Source organism: Drosophila sechellia, chromosome 2R (genome assembly GCF_004382195.2).
Source record: "Drosophila sechellia strain sech25 chromosome 2R, ASM438219v1, whole genome shotgun sequence".
NCBI lineage: Eukaryota > Metazoa > Arthropoda > Insecta > Diptera > Drosophilidae > Drosophila > Drosophila sechellia.
In genome coordinates, this window is record NC_045950.1 from 18,883,067 (window position 1) to 18,898,342 (window position 15,276).

General features: G+C 48.4%; 4 protein-coding genes across 14 annotated transcripts; 2 read left to right on the plus strand and 2 right to left on the minus strand.

The window, feature by feature from the left end:
- Positions 1-109: 109 nt before the first annotated feature.
- On the plus strand, positions 110-3,277 carry LOC6615614. 2 transcript variants are annotated; one of them, XM_032714569.1, is made up of 6 exons: positions 110-808; positions 891-1,084; positions 1,179-1,341; positions 2,261-2,369; positions 2,447-2,638; positions 2,817-2,906. In XM_032714569.1, the coding sequence occupies exons 1-6, from the start codon at positions 745-747 to the stop codon at positions 2,818-2,820; spliced, it is 726 nt and encodes a 241-aa protein (XP_032570460.1). In that variant the 5' UTR covers positions 110-744; the 3' UTR covers positions 2,821-2,906. The 2 variants fall into 2 exon arrangements, with proteins under 2 accessions (XP_032570460.1, XP_002039988.1); XM_002039952.2 differs by having other exon boundaries at positions 113-808; positions 2,447-2,628; positions 2,817-3,277.
- Positions 3,278-3,710: 433 nt separating this feature from the next.
- On the plus strand, positions 3,711-10,276 carry LOC6615615 (phosphatidylinositol 4-phosphate 5-kinase type-1 alpha). Of its 7 annotated transcripts, none has more exons than XM_032714559.1 (16): positions 3,711-4,040; positions 4,353-4,387; positions 4,491-4,640; positions 4,800-4,997; positions 5,050-5,192; positions 5,254-5,751; positions 5,806-5,910; positions 5,977-6,109; positions 6,161-6,248; positions 6,634-6,696; positions 7,041-7,127; positions 7,184-7,456; positions 8,410-8,626; positions 8,720-8,892; positions 8,983-9,068; positions 9,324-10,276. In XM_032714559.1, exons 1-16 carry the CDS (start codon positions 3,953-3,955, stop codon positions 9,330-9,332), a joined length of 2,346 nt encoding a protein of 781 aa, XP_032570450.1. In that variant the 5' UTR covers positions 3,711-3,952; the 3' UTR covers positions 9,333-10,276. The 7 variants fall into 7 exon arrangements, with proteins under 7 accessions (XP_032570450.1, XP_032570453.1, XP_032570451.1 ...); XM_032714562.1 differs by having other exon boundaries at positions 8,720-8,820; XM_032714560.1 differs by having other exon boundaries at positions 5,818-5,910.
- Positions 10,003-11,551, minus strand: LOC6615616 (ER membrane protein complex subunit 8/9 homolog). Its single transcript, XM_002039954.2, has 2 exons — positions 11,268-11,551; positions 10,003-10,755 (listed from the first exon to the last, which is right to left on the minus strand). The coding sequence occupies exons 1-2, from the start codon at positions 11,463-11,465 to the stop codon at positions 10,342-10,344; spliced, it is 612 nt and encodes a 203-aa protein (XP_002039990.1). The 5' UTR covers positions 11,466-11,551; the 3' UTR covers positions 10,003-10,341.
- Positions 11,552-11,833: 282 nt separating this feature from the next.
- On the minus strand, positions 11,834-15,177 carry LOC6615617 (ATP-dependent zinc metalloprotease YME1L). Of its 4 annotated transcripts, none has more exons than XM_032714568.1 (9): positions 14,771-15,177; positions 14,275-14,672; positions 14,158-14,217; positions 13,915-14,104; positions 13,769-13,861; positions 13,581-13,654; positions 13,209-13,522; positions 12,762-13,152; positions 11,834-12,686 (listed from the first exon to the last, which is right to left on the minus strand). In XM_032714568.1, the coding sequence occupies exons 1-9, from the start codon at positions 14,795-14,797 to the stop codon at positions 12,023-12,025; spliced, it is 2,211 nt and encodes a 736-aa protein (XP_032570459.1). In that variant the 5' UTR covers positions 14,798-15,177; the 3' UTR covers positions 11,834-12,022. The 4 variants fall into 4 exon arrangements, with proteins under 4 accessions (XP_032570459.1, XP_032570458.1, XP_002039991.1 ...); XM_032714567.1 differs by having other exon boundaries at positions 13,209-13,525; XM_002039955.2 differs by having other exon boundaries at positions 13,581-13,663.
- Between the last annotated feature and the right edge of the window lie 99 nt (positions 15,178-15,276).

Here is a 15,276-nt window from a genome sequence, read left to right on the forward strand (position 1 = left end):
ATTTGGCGCAGGACGCAGTTGTGCCACCATAGAACGCCGTGGAGTTCGGCGCTACCAAACGAAAGCTTCGCTCTCCCACGAGCGTCCCGTTGGCTTCCAGTGTTAAAACATGAAAAGCTGCGCCTGGCAGCGGGACAACAGTGTGCCGCCGAAGATACCAACACCAACTATTGGTATCCGCCAGCAGAACTCACGCGCTACGCCGAGAGTACGAACTCCACTTTTGGCACAGTTCGCCCCCGCGGACTCCATTCCGCACGCACACACTATCGCAGCCGTAGATGTTCGTGTATGTGGGCTGCAAAAAGTCGATTTTTCGCTAACAAAAAGTGTCCTGTCCTGTGTGGGCAAAACTTTAAATGGCCCGGGCCATAAAAGGAGATTGCCATAGTTGCGACTTGCAGTGGGAGATGTCCTGCGAGGAGCTGCTGCGTCCGCGGTGCTGAGCTCGTTGGGCCGAGAAAAGTTTGTGCCAGTCAGTGCCCGTATCCCCAGAAAAAAGCATCCCCCTGCCATTCCGCTGCTGTGATGAGATTGGTGATAATGAGTGCAACCAAAGGCCCCCATGTATCCACATAAAAGCGCAAGCCGAAAACAGACAACACCACGATAAGTAGAAACGTCCAACCACCACAGAAGTATTCACTGCCACGCACAACGACGGCGCGTCCTCGCGGAACGGGAGGATCACGAGCGACAGGATCTGGAGTGCCCAGCGACGCAGGGGCAAACTAGTCGGCCGTCATGGCGGGCTGGCGAGGACGAGGGCTACGCGCCACGCTGCTGGCCGTGCTCGCGTTACTCTCGGGTGAGCAGTTCCCGCATACATCTTTTTCGGGTTCCTCCAAACTAATCCTGTAATCCTCCTACTCCGCCTCCATGCCGCTCAGTCACCCACTCGGTGCGCATCACCAACCTGCGGGTGCCACGCACCTACACGCTGTTCCGGGACCACGAACCCGATCCTCTGGTGCTCGACTGCGAGGTGGAGATCGGGCCGCGGGAGCAGGGATTCGTCCTCAAGTGGCTGTTCAACAACCACTCCATCTACCAGTGGATACCATCGGTCAAGGGGTTCGCCATGGTGAGTCACTCGGGGTCTTTGGTCGCACCGAATTAATTAAGATTAATCGAACCCTGTCTTTGTCTTCGATTTGTTCTTGTTCTTGCGCCTGTAGGGCTTCATGAAGTCGAAGATAGACACCAAAATATTCACTATGGAGGGCAGTCCCGGTGTTATATCGATAAAGAATCCCGACTGGAACATGACGGGGGAGTACACCTGTGCGGTGCAGACCTTCGAGTCCACGGATAAGCGGAGTGCCCGCCTGCAAATAATCGGTGGGTGTCACGACCACAGCGCAAAGAAAAAGGATCGGCGGTGAAAGATGTGCGGTGGCGATGGGAATGGGAATGGGTAGCAGGTTGGGAAGGGGATTTTGCAGGTGGTGGTGGGGGTCGAAAGGTCTAAGGTGGTGGTTCTGCCTCTGGTTCTGCCGGGTAACCTGCCCACTTGCCCGTCACCCGCCCCCATCTTGACTTGGCCCCCGCCACCAGGGTGTTTGCATAGGTGTTCTCGGGTCGGTGTTTACACAGGGAGACAAAAATTATGATTTATGTACTTTAAAGCCATTAACAAAAGCCGAGAAAGCCTTACTCTAATGCGCTGGCCTTTATTCGGCCCCACTATTTGCATTCATTCTCTCGAATATCATCTTGTGCCTGAGCCATTCTAATTTAAAATTTCAACGCATTGGATATATTCTATTATATTTTTAGATATGTTGAAGACCATTTAATATTACCTTCTATTTTGTTTTAAAGCAACTTGCTAGCTAGAGTATTGCCTATACCCATAAATGTGGTTTGAATATATTAATTTTAGTTAGTATCTGAGTTTGTTTTCAGTGCTGTAGGACACCTGTAATTGGCTTAGTCAGGGCGTGCCCAATCGAGGTCCCCTCATAAATGCTAGGGTCAGTAGTTTTTTTTGCCAGTGCAGGTGCTGGGCGCCGTCTGTGTGGCACGTGTGATTCGCTTTCATATTTGCATGCGTGTCATGTGGCAGTCTCTGCGGTGTCCGGAACCACGGCTTGTTTGTGCTGTTTTGTGCTTTTCTTTGGGACACTGTTTTGCTTGGTATTGTTTTGTTTCGTTGTTTAGTTTGACACTTGATTAATTCTCACGACTTTTTGTCTTTTGGCTACTGTCTGCCGGCTCCACCACACTCCCTTCGTCCAATCCGCTCCGATTGCGACAGTTCCTGAATCGGATTTCATGCTGGAAGCGCGGATGAGCGGCTCGCGTATGGACGTGGACATCATGTGTGCGGTCCAGCACGTCTTCCCGCAACCCATGCTGTCTGTCATGTAAGAGGATCCACTGTCAACGGCCATTGGGGCCGTTGAAATCGAATAGCGCACGGAACTAATCGTTCCCTCCGCAGGTTTGACACCCACATACTGGACTCGGTGCTGACGCAGTTGGACCAGGACCCCAGTGGCCTCTACAGCATGACCGTTCGCACCCGCATTCCTAGAGATCAACTCGAGTCCCCCACCCCGATCACCTGTGCGTTCATCCTAGTTGGCACCAACTACACCAAACGCCGGGAGACTATTTTCTATGGTAAGTACAGGTAAGCCTAGATAACACTTTGCTTCTAAGGACAAGTTATTCATTCATGCATCAATAGCATCAAAGTAGTGAGCTAGATATGTTTGAAATTATTTACATATGTCCGTTTCTCCGTCCATCTCGAAAATCATAGAAAACGTAGTTTTAAAGTTATCATTATAATATTTTCTTCTTTACAGATAAGGCCTCAACTATACAACGCAAGTGGACAACGGTCGCCGTAGTCATGTCCATCGCATCCTTAGCTCTAAGCAGTTAGTTTGGTAGTGTCCTTTTTATGTAGGCTACATTCGTTTTTATGTTTGGACTAGGAACTTTGATACTCCTTAATTTTTAATAGACTTTTAACGGATAAACGTAATTTTTTGCGGTATTTTTAAAAAATGCGCTTATTTTGTACATGCATGTATTTGTAAGGATAACGAAACACAAAACAAAAACAAACACCACAATGCGTAAGCAAACGAACCCATAAAGACAAAAAGGACAACAGTAAAGCATAACAAGAAATTCTTGTATTCATATATTTACCACATAAATAAAATATATATGATAGTTATATACGATGTATAGGTCTAATTGAGTACAGAAACGCTAATAAAAAATACGAAAAGAAACATTAAAAGTGCATTAAACCAACCGCCTTCGTCGTCGTTTTTCTTTGCTAAAAAACTAAACAAATTTTAAATTGTATTTTTATTGTAAAATTACACTGTAGACCTTGGACTCAAGTAATATAATAAAAAAAAGTCTCCGCAGGACTAATTAAAGCACAATTACTTTTGTTTATGACATCTATGGATTGGTTCAAAAAAACTTTACTTTTAAAATATCGTTTTAATCATGTGGGAGTTACAAATCACACAGTATATTTGTTAACGTAAATTATTATTATTTTGGCCACTAGTCAAAGGCAAATATGCTTTATAAACATTGCTATTTGCGGATTTTACAACAGTGCGGATGCTCCGCTTTACCGTCTGACTGTGAATGCAACCCTGCGCCTGTTCCTGCGCACACCTTTCCAGCCCTGCCGACCTTCCAGCCTTCCAGTGTGCCTATGAGTATGCAGTGAAAATGACAGCAGTGGCAGAGGAGCCATCAACATCACCATCACCGTAGACAGGAGAAACGTTGACGCCAGCGCCAGGTTCCTGCCACCCAGTTACCCCACTCGATTGGATAATCGCCGAGGATCGGAAAACGTGAAAGCAGCCCTCGAATAGTCCAAGTCCACAATCCCAGCCAGCCAGCATGTCCTAGTCCTGGGAAGAGTGCAGAGAAGAGAATAGGATAGCAGAGTAGGAGCTGCACGATGGCCTCCGGCGATGGCGACACCATCAACACCATCGACATGGACAGCTCCTCGGCGTCACAGGCCAAACTGGCCGAGCCCAGCAATGGTAACTATTATCCACAGACCCCGTCACCTTTCGCAGCGTGAAAAAAATCAATGACTGTCGAATGGAAATGCCCCTGGCGCATGTGTCTCGCGCGAAGGGAAGAAGCGTGAGTGTGAATCCACCCCCGCACTTGTCAGACGGACTTCCATCGGCTCCTATTTATATTTTGGGATTGATAACAAAAGAAAGTCACACGCGACTGGAGGGAGAGTGTCCAGTCCAAGTTCAAGTTGCGGTGATTGACCAGGCGACTGCGTTATGGCCTGAATTAAACATGACTCCTAATAATGAACTCTGTCCGTCTTTCTTTAGCCTCCACCGACCATGTGGGAAACTCATCGCCCGACGTAAGTACATCCGCCTTGGCCTCGAGGTCACTCCCATCCAAACTAATCGGGTCAATTACTTTCCCTACCAACCAACCAACTAACCAACCATTCATCCGTCCAGCTGGGCAACCGACCGAACCGAGCGTCCAGCAAGGCGGACAAGGAGCGCAAGATTGGCCACAGACGCGTCGGTGAGGGCGGCGAGATTACGTACAAAAAGATCCAGACGTCGCAGATCATGGGCTCCATCCAACTGGGAATCCAGCACACTGTAAGAAACATTCATAGCCTTAAGAACTTGGGGATACATGTTTCACTAGCACTATTTCAGGGCGGGATTACAAGTGCTTAATCCAACAAATGCAAACAAATCATAATTATATCTTGGCTTTCCCAGCTACTTTGAAATATATTGAAATATCCTTCGCAGGTCGGCAGTCTGGCCTCGAAGCCCAAGCGTGATCTACTTATGATGGACTTCTGGGAAATCGAGAGCATCACCTTTCCACCAGAGGGTTCTAGCCTTACACCTGCCCACCACTACAGCGAGTTCAGATACAAGATCTACGCGCCCATAGCGTTTCGCTACTTTCGGGATCTGTTTGGCATCCAGCCAGATGATTTTATGGTGAGTGGGCGACCGTTACAAGTCGGAAGATACTGATGGTCCATACTTCCAGATGTCCATGTGCACGTCCCCGCTGCGGGAACTGTCCAATCCTGGTGCTTCCGGCTCTATATTCTACCTGACGACCGACGACGAGTTCATCATAAAGACGGTGCAACACAAGGAGGGTGAATTCTTACAGAAACTACTGCCTGGGTGGGTGACCCAAACAATCCTTGCCAGAAGTCCTATTTAAAAAGTGTTATGTGCATTTCAGTTACTATATGAATCTAAATCAAAATCCGCGCACGCTATTGCCAAAGTTTTTCGGATTGTACTGCCTGCAGACGAGCAATGCCAAAAATATTCGCCTGGTGGTCATGAACAATCTGCTGCCCTCGTCCGTAAAGATGCACCTCAAGTACGACCTCAAGGGCTCCACGTTCAAGCGCAAGGCCAACAAGGCGGAGCGTGCCAAGAAGTCGCCCACGTACAAGGACCTCGACTTCATGGAGCAGCATCCCAACGGCATATTCCTGGAGGCCGAGACCTACGCCGCGCTGATCAAGACCATTCAACGCGACTGCACGGTGCTGGAGTCCTTTAAGATCATGGACTACTCCCTGCTCCTCGGCGTCCACAATCTGGACGTGGCGCTAAAGGAGAAGCAGAGTGAGCAGAGAAAACCGCTCAGGGCTCCGCTGGCCGAGGACTCCGATGTAGATGGAGACGATCCCCTGGATGGCGATGCGGCAACAGGCATCAGCAGGAATAAGTGAGTATCTCAGCTTGCTGAAAAGCCTTCTGGCAATCTAAAGATCTAACCCAGTGCGGCATACAGGTCAGTGAATCGACAGCGGCTGGTTGCCCACTCCACGGCCATGGAGAGCATTCAGGCGGAGAGTGAACCCATCGACGACGAGGAGGATGTGCCGTGAGTGCTTCCATTTCAGTTCCATATATTTCCGAGCTTACATGCGACGACCTAACCCAATTCCAGACCTGGTGGCATTCCAGCAAGAAGTGAAAAGGGCGAGCGCCTGCTGCTCTACATCGGCATTATCGACATCCTGCAATCCTACAGGCTGAAGAAGAAGCTGGAGCACACATTCAAAAGCATCATACACGATGGGGTAAGGCTGATGATTCTAGCAAGGACTTGCCACTGATATGTACTCTTGCAGGAAACCGTATCGGTCTGCCGGCCCTCGTTCTATGCTCAAAGATTCCAAAACTTTATGGCCAAGACCGTGTTCCGCAAGATACCCTCCCGTAAGTGGACCGGTCGTGGAAGTCGGGCTAAGTACTCGTACTGTAAGGCATTTTTGTGTGCAGTTGGCCGAGTTATGCAAGCACTCAGTTCCGGTTCCGGTTTCCGACATTTTTGAGTAGATAGTTAGCCATAGACACTTTCACACCATTTACATTCGAACACACCGAACACCATTTAGACACTTGTAGCTTGCTAATTTTGGTTAATCGATCGATGTGCAGCAAAAATGCAATATGGTACACTTGGCCTGAGTAGACGCCGATTTGAAGAGATACCTACATATCTCTACATCGAATCAATATCCACCAACCAACCGCTCTGTTCTCTGCTTTCTTTTATGGCTATGTCTCGAATGCAATCACCCACACTTACGTACGCATATAGTGGATCTCCCAGAGATCAAGGGGAATCACAGAAAATTTCGTACCTTGGTGACCAGCTACATAGGTAAACAAACGAATGGTCGATGTCCTTTAACTTTTGATTATCTCTCACTTCAGTTTTACTTACACCTTTCTTATCGAGTATTTTATAGTGTTTATTAACGATGTTTTGTATTCACCACTTGGTTTTATATGATTTCGAAACGGACGCCAAAGCATGCCTCTCAATCTCACGTTAGTTGACCTCACATCCCTGGCATCCTCGGCATCCTTGGCATCCTTGGCATCCTTGGCATCCTGGCTTCGGATAGTTGCTTTGGAAGTGCTATGCTTTTTAAACTTTTTCTTTCGATCGAAACAAATTTATGTGTTCCGCAATTAATTACCCCATTTCCATAATTTTTGCAGCGCTTAAGCATTCGCCTTCTAAGAGAAAAAGCCTTTCCAAGGCCATTCAGCGTTCCATTGACAGCGACAACGAGGTGGCTTCCAGGCGTAAGTTAATCACCCTACAAATTAAGCTATACTATATACTATTTTAATTTCCTCAGCGGTTCACGCCTCGCACTCGCACAGCAGTGGCAAGATTCACCAGCCAGCCAAGCCGCCCACCACAGAGCCCACGGCAGCGGGAGCGGCAGGTGGAGCCGAAAGAGGAGCAACTGCCCTAGGTCCAGCAACCACCAGTGGCGCCAGCGAACGGGCACCACCGCCCGTCAAGCAGCGTACTCCGGCGGCCAGTAATCTCAAGACACGAGTGCCACCGCCAGTACCGCCACGCGGCTCGCCACGGCGCAAGGATGCCCAGGATCGGACGACACCAGGTACAGAACCGCACACCTCTAATCCCAACCCGGCACCAGCACATACCCACACCCTTCAGGTCCCAGCGAACGAGGGCATTCCGCGATTCGGGGATCGCCGTTCGCCTAGCAATGTCCAGGATTGGTTGGAGCTGCATGATCTCTTCGATGCTCCGAACAGTGGTCCATATGGTCCATCTGCTCCGCCTGCTCCTCTGGCAGACCCAACGGTTACTCTACTGAGAAGTTCTTCGCTGCGGCGTCGGGATTCCCTCCACTCCGCCTACTCCACGGCTCGATCAGAGAGTAGCTTCCGGCGCCAGCAGCCACGGCTTCTCAACCACGTCGACATCTTCCAGCGCAAGAACAGCTTTGTGGCGCGCAGTGATCGGTCATCGGTGGGCTCCATAGTTCGCAGCTTTCCGCCGATCAGAGCGGAGAGCTATCGTACGGGACGTTCCCGATCATCGGGCAGTATTCACAGCCAGCATTCTCCTAGGCGAGGGATTCAAGAGAAGCTGCAGCGACATCAGAGGCGGAAGCGCTACTTTCACTACGTCGATTTGGCACTCGGTGGCGAGGATTGCGAGAACCAGCCGGAGGAGGATAATCTGCTGCAGTCGGTCAGTGCTTTTCTGGAGGTTAAACGGGAACTGGAGGCGACACAGCGCCCTAGAAGACCGCTACCCAAGCTGACTCTTCCCGAGCCGGTCGTAGAGCCTGCGAGGAGTCCTCCTGGACAGCAGATCAGACGGGGCAAGAGACGAGCACCAAAGGCAGCGCCCTCCACGATACCCGAGAGCGACGGCACTCAGGGATCGACTGGACGCGGACAGGGACGGGATTAGCTACTCGCTTGCACCTCGCTTACCCAGCCACACTACACCATTACCCAGCTACCTACTATCTACTACTACTGTCTACTTCTGCCACTCATTCCGTTGTATATTTTGCTCTGCTCATTGTATTGCTAGGCACAACGCCCTCATGCAGCTCGACTCCTCCCCCCGCCTTTGACGACATCTCCGAGGACAGCTCGAACAAGAACAGCAGCTCGTCGATAGGGCGCCGGTCGCATCATCATCACCACCATCACCAGCAGTCGCAGCAGCACCAGCAGTCCTACTATCTGGATCGCAAGATGAACATTGGACCCGCCTATCGAGGCTCCTACAAGGAGGACATTGTGAGGTAGTAATGCTTCTGTTTCTTAGCCACATCTAAGCTATCCCGCCGTCGAGTGGAAATACCCATTTGTAACAAATTGATTTATTGTTTAACCAGCGTATCGGAAGTACATCTGGATACATTACTGGCGGTGGACACCTCGTCGAGCAGCCAGTATGGATCCCGCGGCGGATTGGCCTGGACCCCGCCCGCTTCAGGTGAGGGCTCCACTCCCACATGGACAGAGGGCACACCAAGTTTTACGGACTCCAGTTCGAGTGGTGATCTCGGTAATTGGCACTTGAGATTTGCTTTGAAATCGCTTTTTGTGTTTCTATATCTATCTGTATATGTGTATTCGTTCACGCTTGCAATCGTAGACAACTTCTCGCCCATAAACTCATCTAAAATCGATCGACACAAGCCGACGGTGGAAGAGGCCATCAACTCTCTGTCCGCGGGAATGGTAAATATCAGAGGAGACCGACTCTAGACGCGATCCCCAGCACACACAGATACGTCCCGTACCGCTGCACCCACGACACCTCCACCTAGACAGCTCCATGCCCATCACACAGAGTTAGACTCGCACACGTCCATATAGAATCGTACACTACTAGAGTTTTCCAAATTGCAGTGCATCTTTCGTTTGGGTGTTCTTCCCTCGCCATTCCCTCACAGCATCCCACTGATACATGACTTCTCTATTGCATTCTTATAGATCAACTAACATAGCATGTGGTGACGGAACACAAGACACACCAACCCAGATATATCACGATGTGGACTGAGAAAGAGTCCGAGCGAAGTATGCCTCATACTCTTACATACTGATTATGCTTGCGTGTTCAGGCGCTCTTGTATAGCTAGGATATAATCAAAAGGCGCCCAACGTAGAACAGACTCCCCCATGTCATGCCCACGACCACAGCCACAACCACACCTGCTCATCCCTTCCAGCGGACACTGGGTGAAAAATAACCAACAGAAACATAACTCAATCCAGCAAAAGATATTATATACAAACCCAAAGCGTACTCCTCATACACAGAACTACCGAAGCATATAGCATATAACTGGCAAATCAAATACGAGTAAGGTGCTCAGGATGGCATCCCGTTGGTGATCAGAGATCCGTGATCAGTGATTCGTTGTCCCGGCCCCTATACGTTTAGTGTACGGTGTAAAGAGTTCGTTATGCGTTCGATCAGATAATATGGAAATATACAATACACTGAAATTATATAAATAAACGTTTTTGCGATACTTTCGATCTCCGATATATCCACATAAGTACGTATTATGTATACCTATGTATAATCAGCAATCGCGATATTACAATATTATTGTAAAATATTTCAATTTACAAGCCAGACAAACCAAGAGCAAAATTATATACATATTATTCATCTGTATTTATTAACGATAATTGTAACGCGCTTAGGTTTACTCAACACAATAAACAGAACAGAACCGGACCGGACCGGACTTACAAAGGATATTACAATACGTGCACCAACAGACGGACTCGGACTGCAGACAACTTGCGACTCAAACATGATGAAAGAATTGATTATTTATTAATTAGTTGAATGTTATTTAACTTATATGCATTATTCTAAAGATTACTGAAATCCAAATGTAATTACAATAAATTAAATTGCAAGGTTGAAATTCCGGCATGTTCCCTCAAATGCGATTTTGCTAAACTAAAACAAACGTACGTTTCAAACGGTCGACTAGTACAGTTTCTGCAGATCGTTGAGCGGCTGATTCAGGAAGTCGTTGGTCCAGTTTTTGTCCGGATTATCTAGATGGTTGTCGAAGTCAACCAAATCCCGCATGGCTCCGCGCTTCAGCAGCAGCGACACGCCTTCCAATGTGTCGGACGCCTGTGAGAGCGTAAACTTGGCCTTTGACCACCTTGCTCCGGAGTCTCCGGGGCAGTTGAATACCTGGATGGCGGCTCGGTCGTGCTGCAGCGTCATCAGCTTGTTGTCCACCACCACAAAGCAGGCGTTCTTGAAGTTCTCCTGGATCTTGTCCGCTATCTTGGCGGCTGGGGTCTTGTCGACCTGGTTGTCGTAGAAGTTCTCCGGCGCTGCGTAGTAGCCGGCGATTACCAATCCCTCCCGTTCGGCGTGGGCATCGATCTGAATGTTTAGGGTACGGTATTATTATCGTTATTTTCGCAGGCATGCCATTATAAACCCTATTTTATAAATTTTGTTAATATAATAATGGTACTAACTAGTAAAACCTTATCGGCTATTTAACTTAATTCATGCTTCACAGCTTCAATGCTTTAAGACTGCTGGTTTAATCTGCCTCATAAACTTCTAACAGGGTAAAAGTGGAGTGACACTAGTTCTTGAATTTGATATGCTAATATTAACATACCATCGTGGGGTACAAGGTACATTTAACTGAATAAAGATCGCTTGGAACATAAACATTTCCGTTCTAGGCACAATATTGGATAACTATGCAGCCGCAATAGATTATAATTGTTGTATATCTTTTGGATAGCGGAGTGTTTAACTAGGGTGCGAGGATCTAGATACAAATTGAAGCCATGTTAGTTCCATGATTGGGCGCACCAGATTACTGTCCGGATTAGAATTCACCGAGCCCCTCGTGGAGTGAGTTTAGGAAGGGCAATTACCAGCATGAGGGCCACCTCCGCCATAGGGGTGACATACAGGCACTGGTGGAAAAGTGGAATCGCATCCACGATTTCCACCAGAGAGCCCTTCGAGGTCTTCTCGGCCAGCAACAGTCCGTTGACTGCCTGGTGTGGATACTTGGCCGCGTGGAATATCAACTTGGCGTACGCCCGCTCCGAGACCTTGTAGTCGCACATTTTTTCAGAATATTATCTCAATTTATTCGGCAAAAAATAAAACATGAATTGGAAATTCGACAGCTAGAAAGTGTGACCACAACGCAGACGTTCAAATATACCGCAAACGTCAAATATACATTGGAAAATACTAACATGGATGAGCAGGGAATGGATTCCACAAAAAAATTAGATCCAAACTATATTTGTTATTAATTTCTTTACTGTTGAAAATATATGATTTAAGTTCTAGAAAATTGTCTCTATTTGTGGTTGCAGTAGTCTGGTCACATCGATATGGGCGCGCAAACAATATTTGGATTCCACTTCAAATTAATTTATTACTCAAACTAATATTTAATTCTAACGTGAATGATGGAAAACATAACTGAATATGTGTAACATTTTATTTCTTAACTGCCCGTCTGCGTCTCGCTCTTGCTTGGTTTTTTCTCCGGTTTTTATATATGTATATTGTAACTAAAAATATTTAGCAGTTCAGCTGAATGTCCGGCGGCAGACCAACCCGGCCTTCCAATTGGATCCTTGAACACCATCAAACCTTACCGATGGGGGAACTACGTCTGACTTTCATTCAGTATTGCCTTGATGTCGTCGGCGTCAAGAGTCTCGTACTTGAGAAGCGCCTCCGCAAGCGCTTTGTGCTCCCTGGTGTGTTTTCGCAGGATAGCCTTCGCCCGCTCGTAACTGTCGCTGAGGATGCGCTTGATCTCCGCGTCCACGGCTTCAATGGTGTTGGGGCCAAGGGTGTCGCCGGTGCCCAGACCCTTTGATGCCTCGATGGTGCGAAGACCGACCTTGTCGGACATGCCCCAGTCCCTGACCATATGCGTGGCGATCGAGGTTGCCTGCTTGAGATCACTGCTGGCTCCCGACGTAATCTTGTCCGTGCCGAAGACCAGTTCCTCAGCAGCACGACCGCCCATCATGGTGTCCATCATGGCCAGCAGCTGCGCCTTTGTGACATGGTAACGCTCCTTCTCCGGTATGTAGGCGGTGTGTCCAAGGGAGGGTCCGCGGGGCATGATGGTCACCTTGTGCAGCGGATGCGACTCCTTGGTGTAGAAGGCCACAATCGCATGGCCGCCCTCGTGGTAAGCGGTTATGGTGTTGGCCTCCTCGTCCGGCAGACGAGCCTTGCGCTCGGGTCCCATAAGTACTTTGTCTCGTGCCGTTTCCAAATGCTTCATGCTGACCGTTTCGGCTCCATCGATGGCAGCTCTGCCAAAATGTTAGAATTATTAGTACCGCTCTTAAGAATTGTGATTGAATAAATCCACACAATTTATTTCTTACCTTAACGCCGCTTGGTTGATCATGTTTTCCAGATCCGCTCCTGTAAAACCAGAGGTGCCGCGCGCCAGCATGTCCAAGTCAATTTCATCGTGCAAAATCTTCGTCAGATACAAAGACAATATCTCCTTACGCCCAGTGAAATCGGGCGTCGACACCATGACTTCTACATCAAATCGACCGGGACGCAGCAGAGCCTGATCCAAATCGTCGCGACGATTGGTGGCTCCCAAAACAATGACGCCAGCGTTCTGATGGAAGCCATCCATCTCGGAGAGCAGCTGATTGATGGTCTGATTGGCGTAAGGATGCAGCACAGAGTTGGTTCGCTTGGCGCCCACCGAGTCGATTTCGTCGATGAAGATCACACAAGGGGCACGGGCCTTTGCTGCCTCTGCAAGATGATGTTCTTGTTTAGTAGAGCACTTTGGGTAATTGAAATTCACTTACTGAACAGATCCCGCACTCGCCTGGCTCCTTGGCCCACGAGCACCTCATCGAACTCTGGTCCGGCAGCATGGAAGAAAGGAACCTTGGCTTCACCGGCGACGGCACGGGCCAGCAGTGTTTTGCCAGTACCCGGCGGTCCCACCAGGAGCACTCCCTTTGGAAGCTTTCCGCCCAAGTTCGAGAACTTTTCGGGACTCTTCAGGAATTCAACGACCTCCTTGAGCTCCTGCTTGGCTTCGTCGCAACCCTTGACATCCTCAAAAGTGACGTTGATCTCCTCCGGGTCCACCTCGACCTGGTTGCCCAGTTGTATGCTGCTGAAAGAAAGGCATATCAGATGGGTTAAGCAAAACTAATGACGTGGAGGCTCACCGAAATACGGATCCGTTGGAGGTTGTAAAGAAGCTCAGGAAAATTCCCAAAAACACGACGATTACGACGATAGTCTGCAAAGTCTGCGTGACAATTACTAGAATTTATTTTTAACACTAAAGAAGACAATGGCCTTCTGTGGATTTCAAAGTAATCACGATACACTTTGAATGAATTTAAACTCGTACCTTCAGATATTTCATAGTTTTCCCTGATTTTGGAGAGTCCTCCGAGTTGGCGGCGGCCAAGTAGCCCTCGGCAAAGGCAATCTTCAGGCTCTCCTAGAATACAAAACATTAGTACGGCTAACAATTGAGAGACCCTGTCGTCCTACGCCTTTATTAAATCCGTTCTCTTCGGATTTGGCCAGCAGCCGTCTCAGCTTTTCAGCCTGAAGGGGTGTGTCCCCATCCAGACGCTGGGGCGAGTTGGCCAGAGCATTCTTTAGTCGGGAGGTCATTGTGGGATTGCGCTTTTGTTCCGCCTCAATGGAACGATCCGTCTTAAAGCCACGTATCTGCTTTCTATAAAGGGCTACACTTTAGATATAGTTCGTAGATTCGTTCCGTATACTTACAGCTGTTGTTGTGAGAAGAGCGGACGAAGAAGACCTGGCGTAATAGTTGGAATCACCTTGCTGAAAACATTAACCAGGATTAACCAGAGTCTCCAAAAAGTAATTTGGAATACGTACACATTGGCGCCTGTGGGCAGGGCACCCGCTGCACCGGTTAGCGAAACTTCGAACTGATAATTTTGCAGCTGGCCACGACCGATCTGTGTGGCCGGCTCCTCCAACGTGATTCGGACGTCACGCATGGAGGGCAGAATGCTCGTCACCTTGGCCAGCATATCATCGACCAGCCGCCGGTCGAGAATGCCATTCAGTCGAGCCGCCCTCTCCACCATGCCCTGTATGCTGGCGCTCGAACGGCTCAGCAGGTTCCGCAGGTCGAGCACTAGGTCATGACTCCGGCTGGACGTGGACGTGGACTTGGGCAACCGGGCAGCTCCCGCGCCTCCGTGCAGCTTGGTTCGATTAACGGAGTAGTAGTGCGGCTTTCTGCTAAAGTTGCCTAGGTACAGGTAGGGCTGTCACATCACACGCAGTTCCCCGATTCCAAGTGTTGGGTTGAAGAAATGGAGCAGTCAGGTGGGCGGATGAATGATTGCCATCGGGCAGCACTTACCACGGAGTGTGTGGTGGTGGAAAACATTGCCAAAACTACAAATTTCAATAAATTACAAGGGCAGGCTCAGGATCGCGGCCAGCAGACGAGACAGCTGTAACTTTACTTGACAGCGAAAATGTCATAATCTCGTCGCGTCGTGCGCGTTGCATCCCTGGTGCTGGTGGTGCGCGACTTTCCACCTCTTATCAAAGCACGCGTTCTCCAATTACTGGCAATTTTGAAAAGTGTATTCGTTTGTAGACTGGTGGTTTTGATTTTATTCGATTATTAATTTGGTTTATATATCCAAACTGCTTCTCGTATAGTCAACGCTGCTGATAGTTTTGGTGAACTTACATAAAGATATAAAATTTTGTATAAATTAAATGAATGATAATCAGAGCAAACTCTTCATTCTATAAAATGTGACTTGTTTACTACTAAGATAAAATTAAATCTATTCCTAGTTTTACTTTTATTGACAACAAATACCAGTGTATCCTCTATAAATGAATGTTATTTTT

Excerpts from the sequence above, each read along its gene's own strand:
- LOC6615615 (XM_032714559.1), top strand. The coding sequence starts at position 3,953 with ATGGCCTCCGGCGATGGCGACACCATCAACACCATCGACATGGACAGC. Across the intron at positions 5,911-5,976 it reads GACGACGAGGAGGATGTGCC|ACCTGGTGGCATTCCAGCAA; the intron begins GTGAGTGCTTCC and ends ACCCAATTCCAG. Across the intron at positions 6,110-6,160 it reads AAAGCATCATACACGATGGG|GAAACCGTATCGGTCTGCCG; the intron begins GTAAGGCTGATG and ends GTACTCTTGCAG.
- LOC6615616 (XM_002039954.2), bottom strand. The coding sequence starts at position 11,465 with ATGTGCGACTACAAGGTCTCGGAGCGGGCGTACGCCAAGTTGATATTC. Across the intron at positions 10,756-11,267 it reads CGGAGGTGGCCCTCATGCTG|ATCGATGCCCACGCCGAACG; the intron begins GTAATTGCCCTT and ends CTAAACATTCAG.
- LOC6615617 (XM_032714566.1), bottom strand. The coding sequence starts at position 14,797 with ATGTTTTCCACCACCACACACTCCGTG. Across the intron at positions 14,673-14,770 it reads CCACCACCACACACTCCGTG|CCCTACCTGTACCTAGGCAA; the intron begins GTAAGTGCTGCC and ends GTGATGTGACAG. Across the intron at positions 13,862-13,914 it reads AGAACGGATTTAATAAAGGC|GAGAGCCTGAAGATTGCCTT; the intron begins GTAGGACGACAG and ends TTTGTATTCTAG.
- LOC6615614 (XM_002039952.2), top strand. The coding sequence starts at position 745 with ATGGCGGGCTGGCGAGGACGAGGGCTACGCGCCACGCTGCTGGCCGTG. Across the intron at positions 809-890 it reads CGTGCTCGCGTTACTCTCGG|TCACCCACTCGGTGCGCATC; the intron begins GTGAGCAGTTCC and ends CATGCCGCTCAG. Across the intron at positions 1,342-2,260 it reads TGCCCGCCTGCAAATAATCG|TTCCTGAATCGGATTTCATG; the intron begins GTGGGTGTCACG and ends CGATTGCGACAG.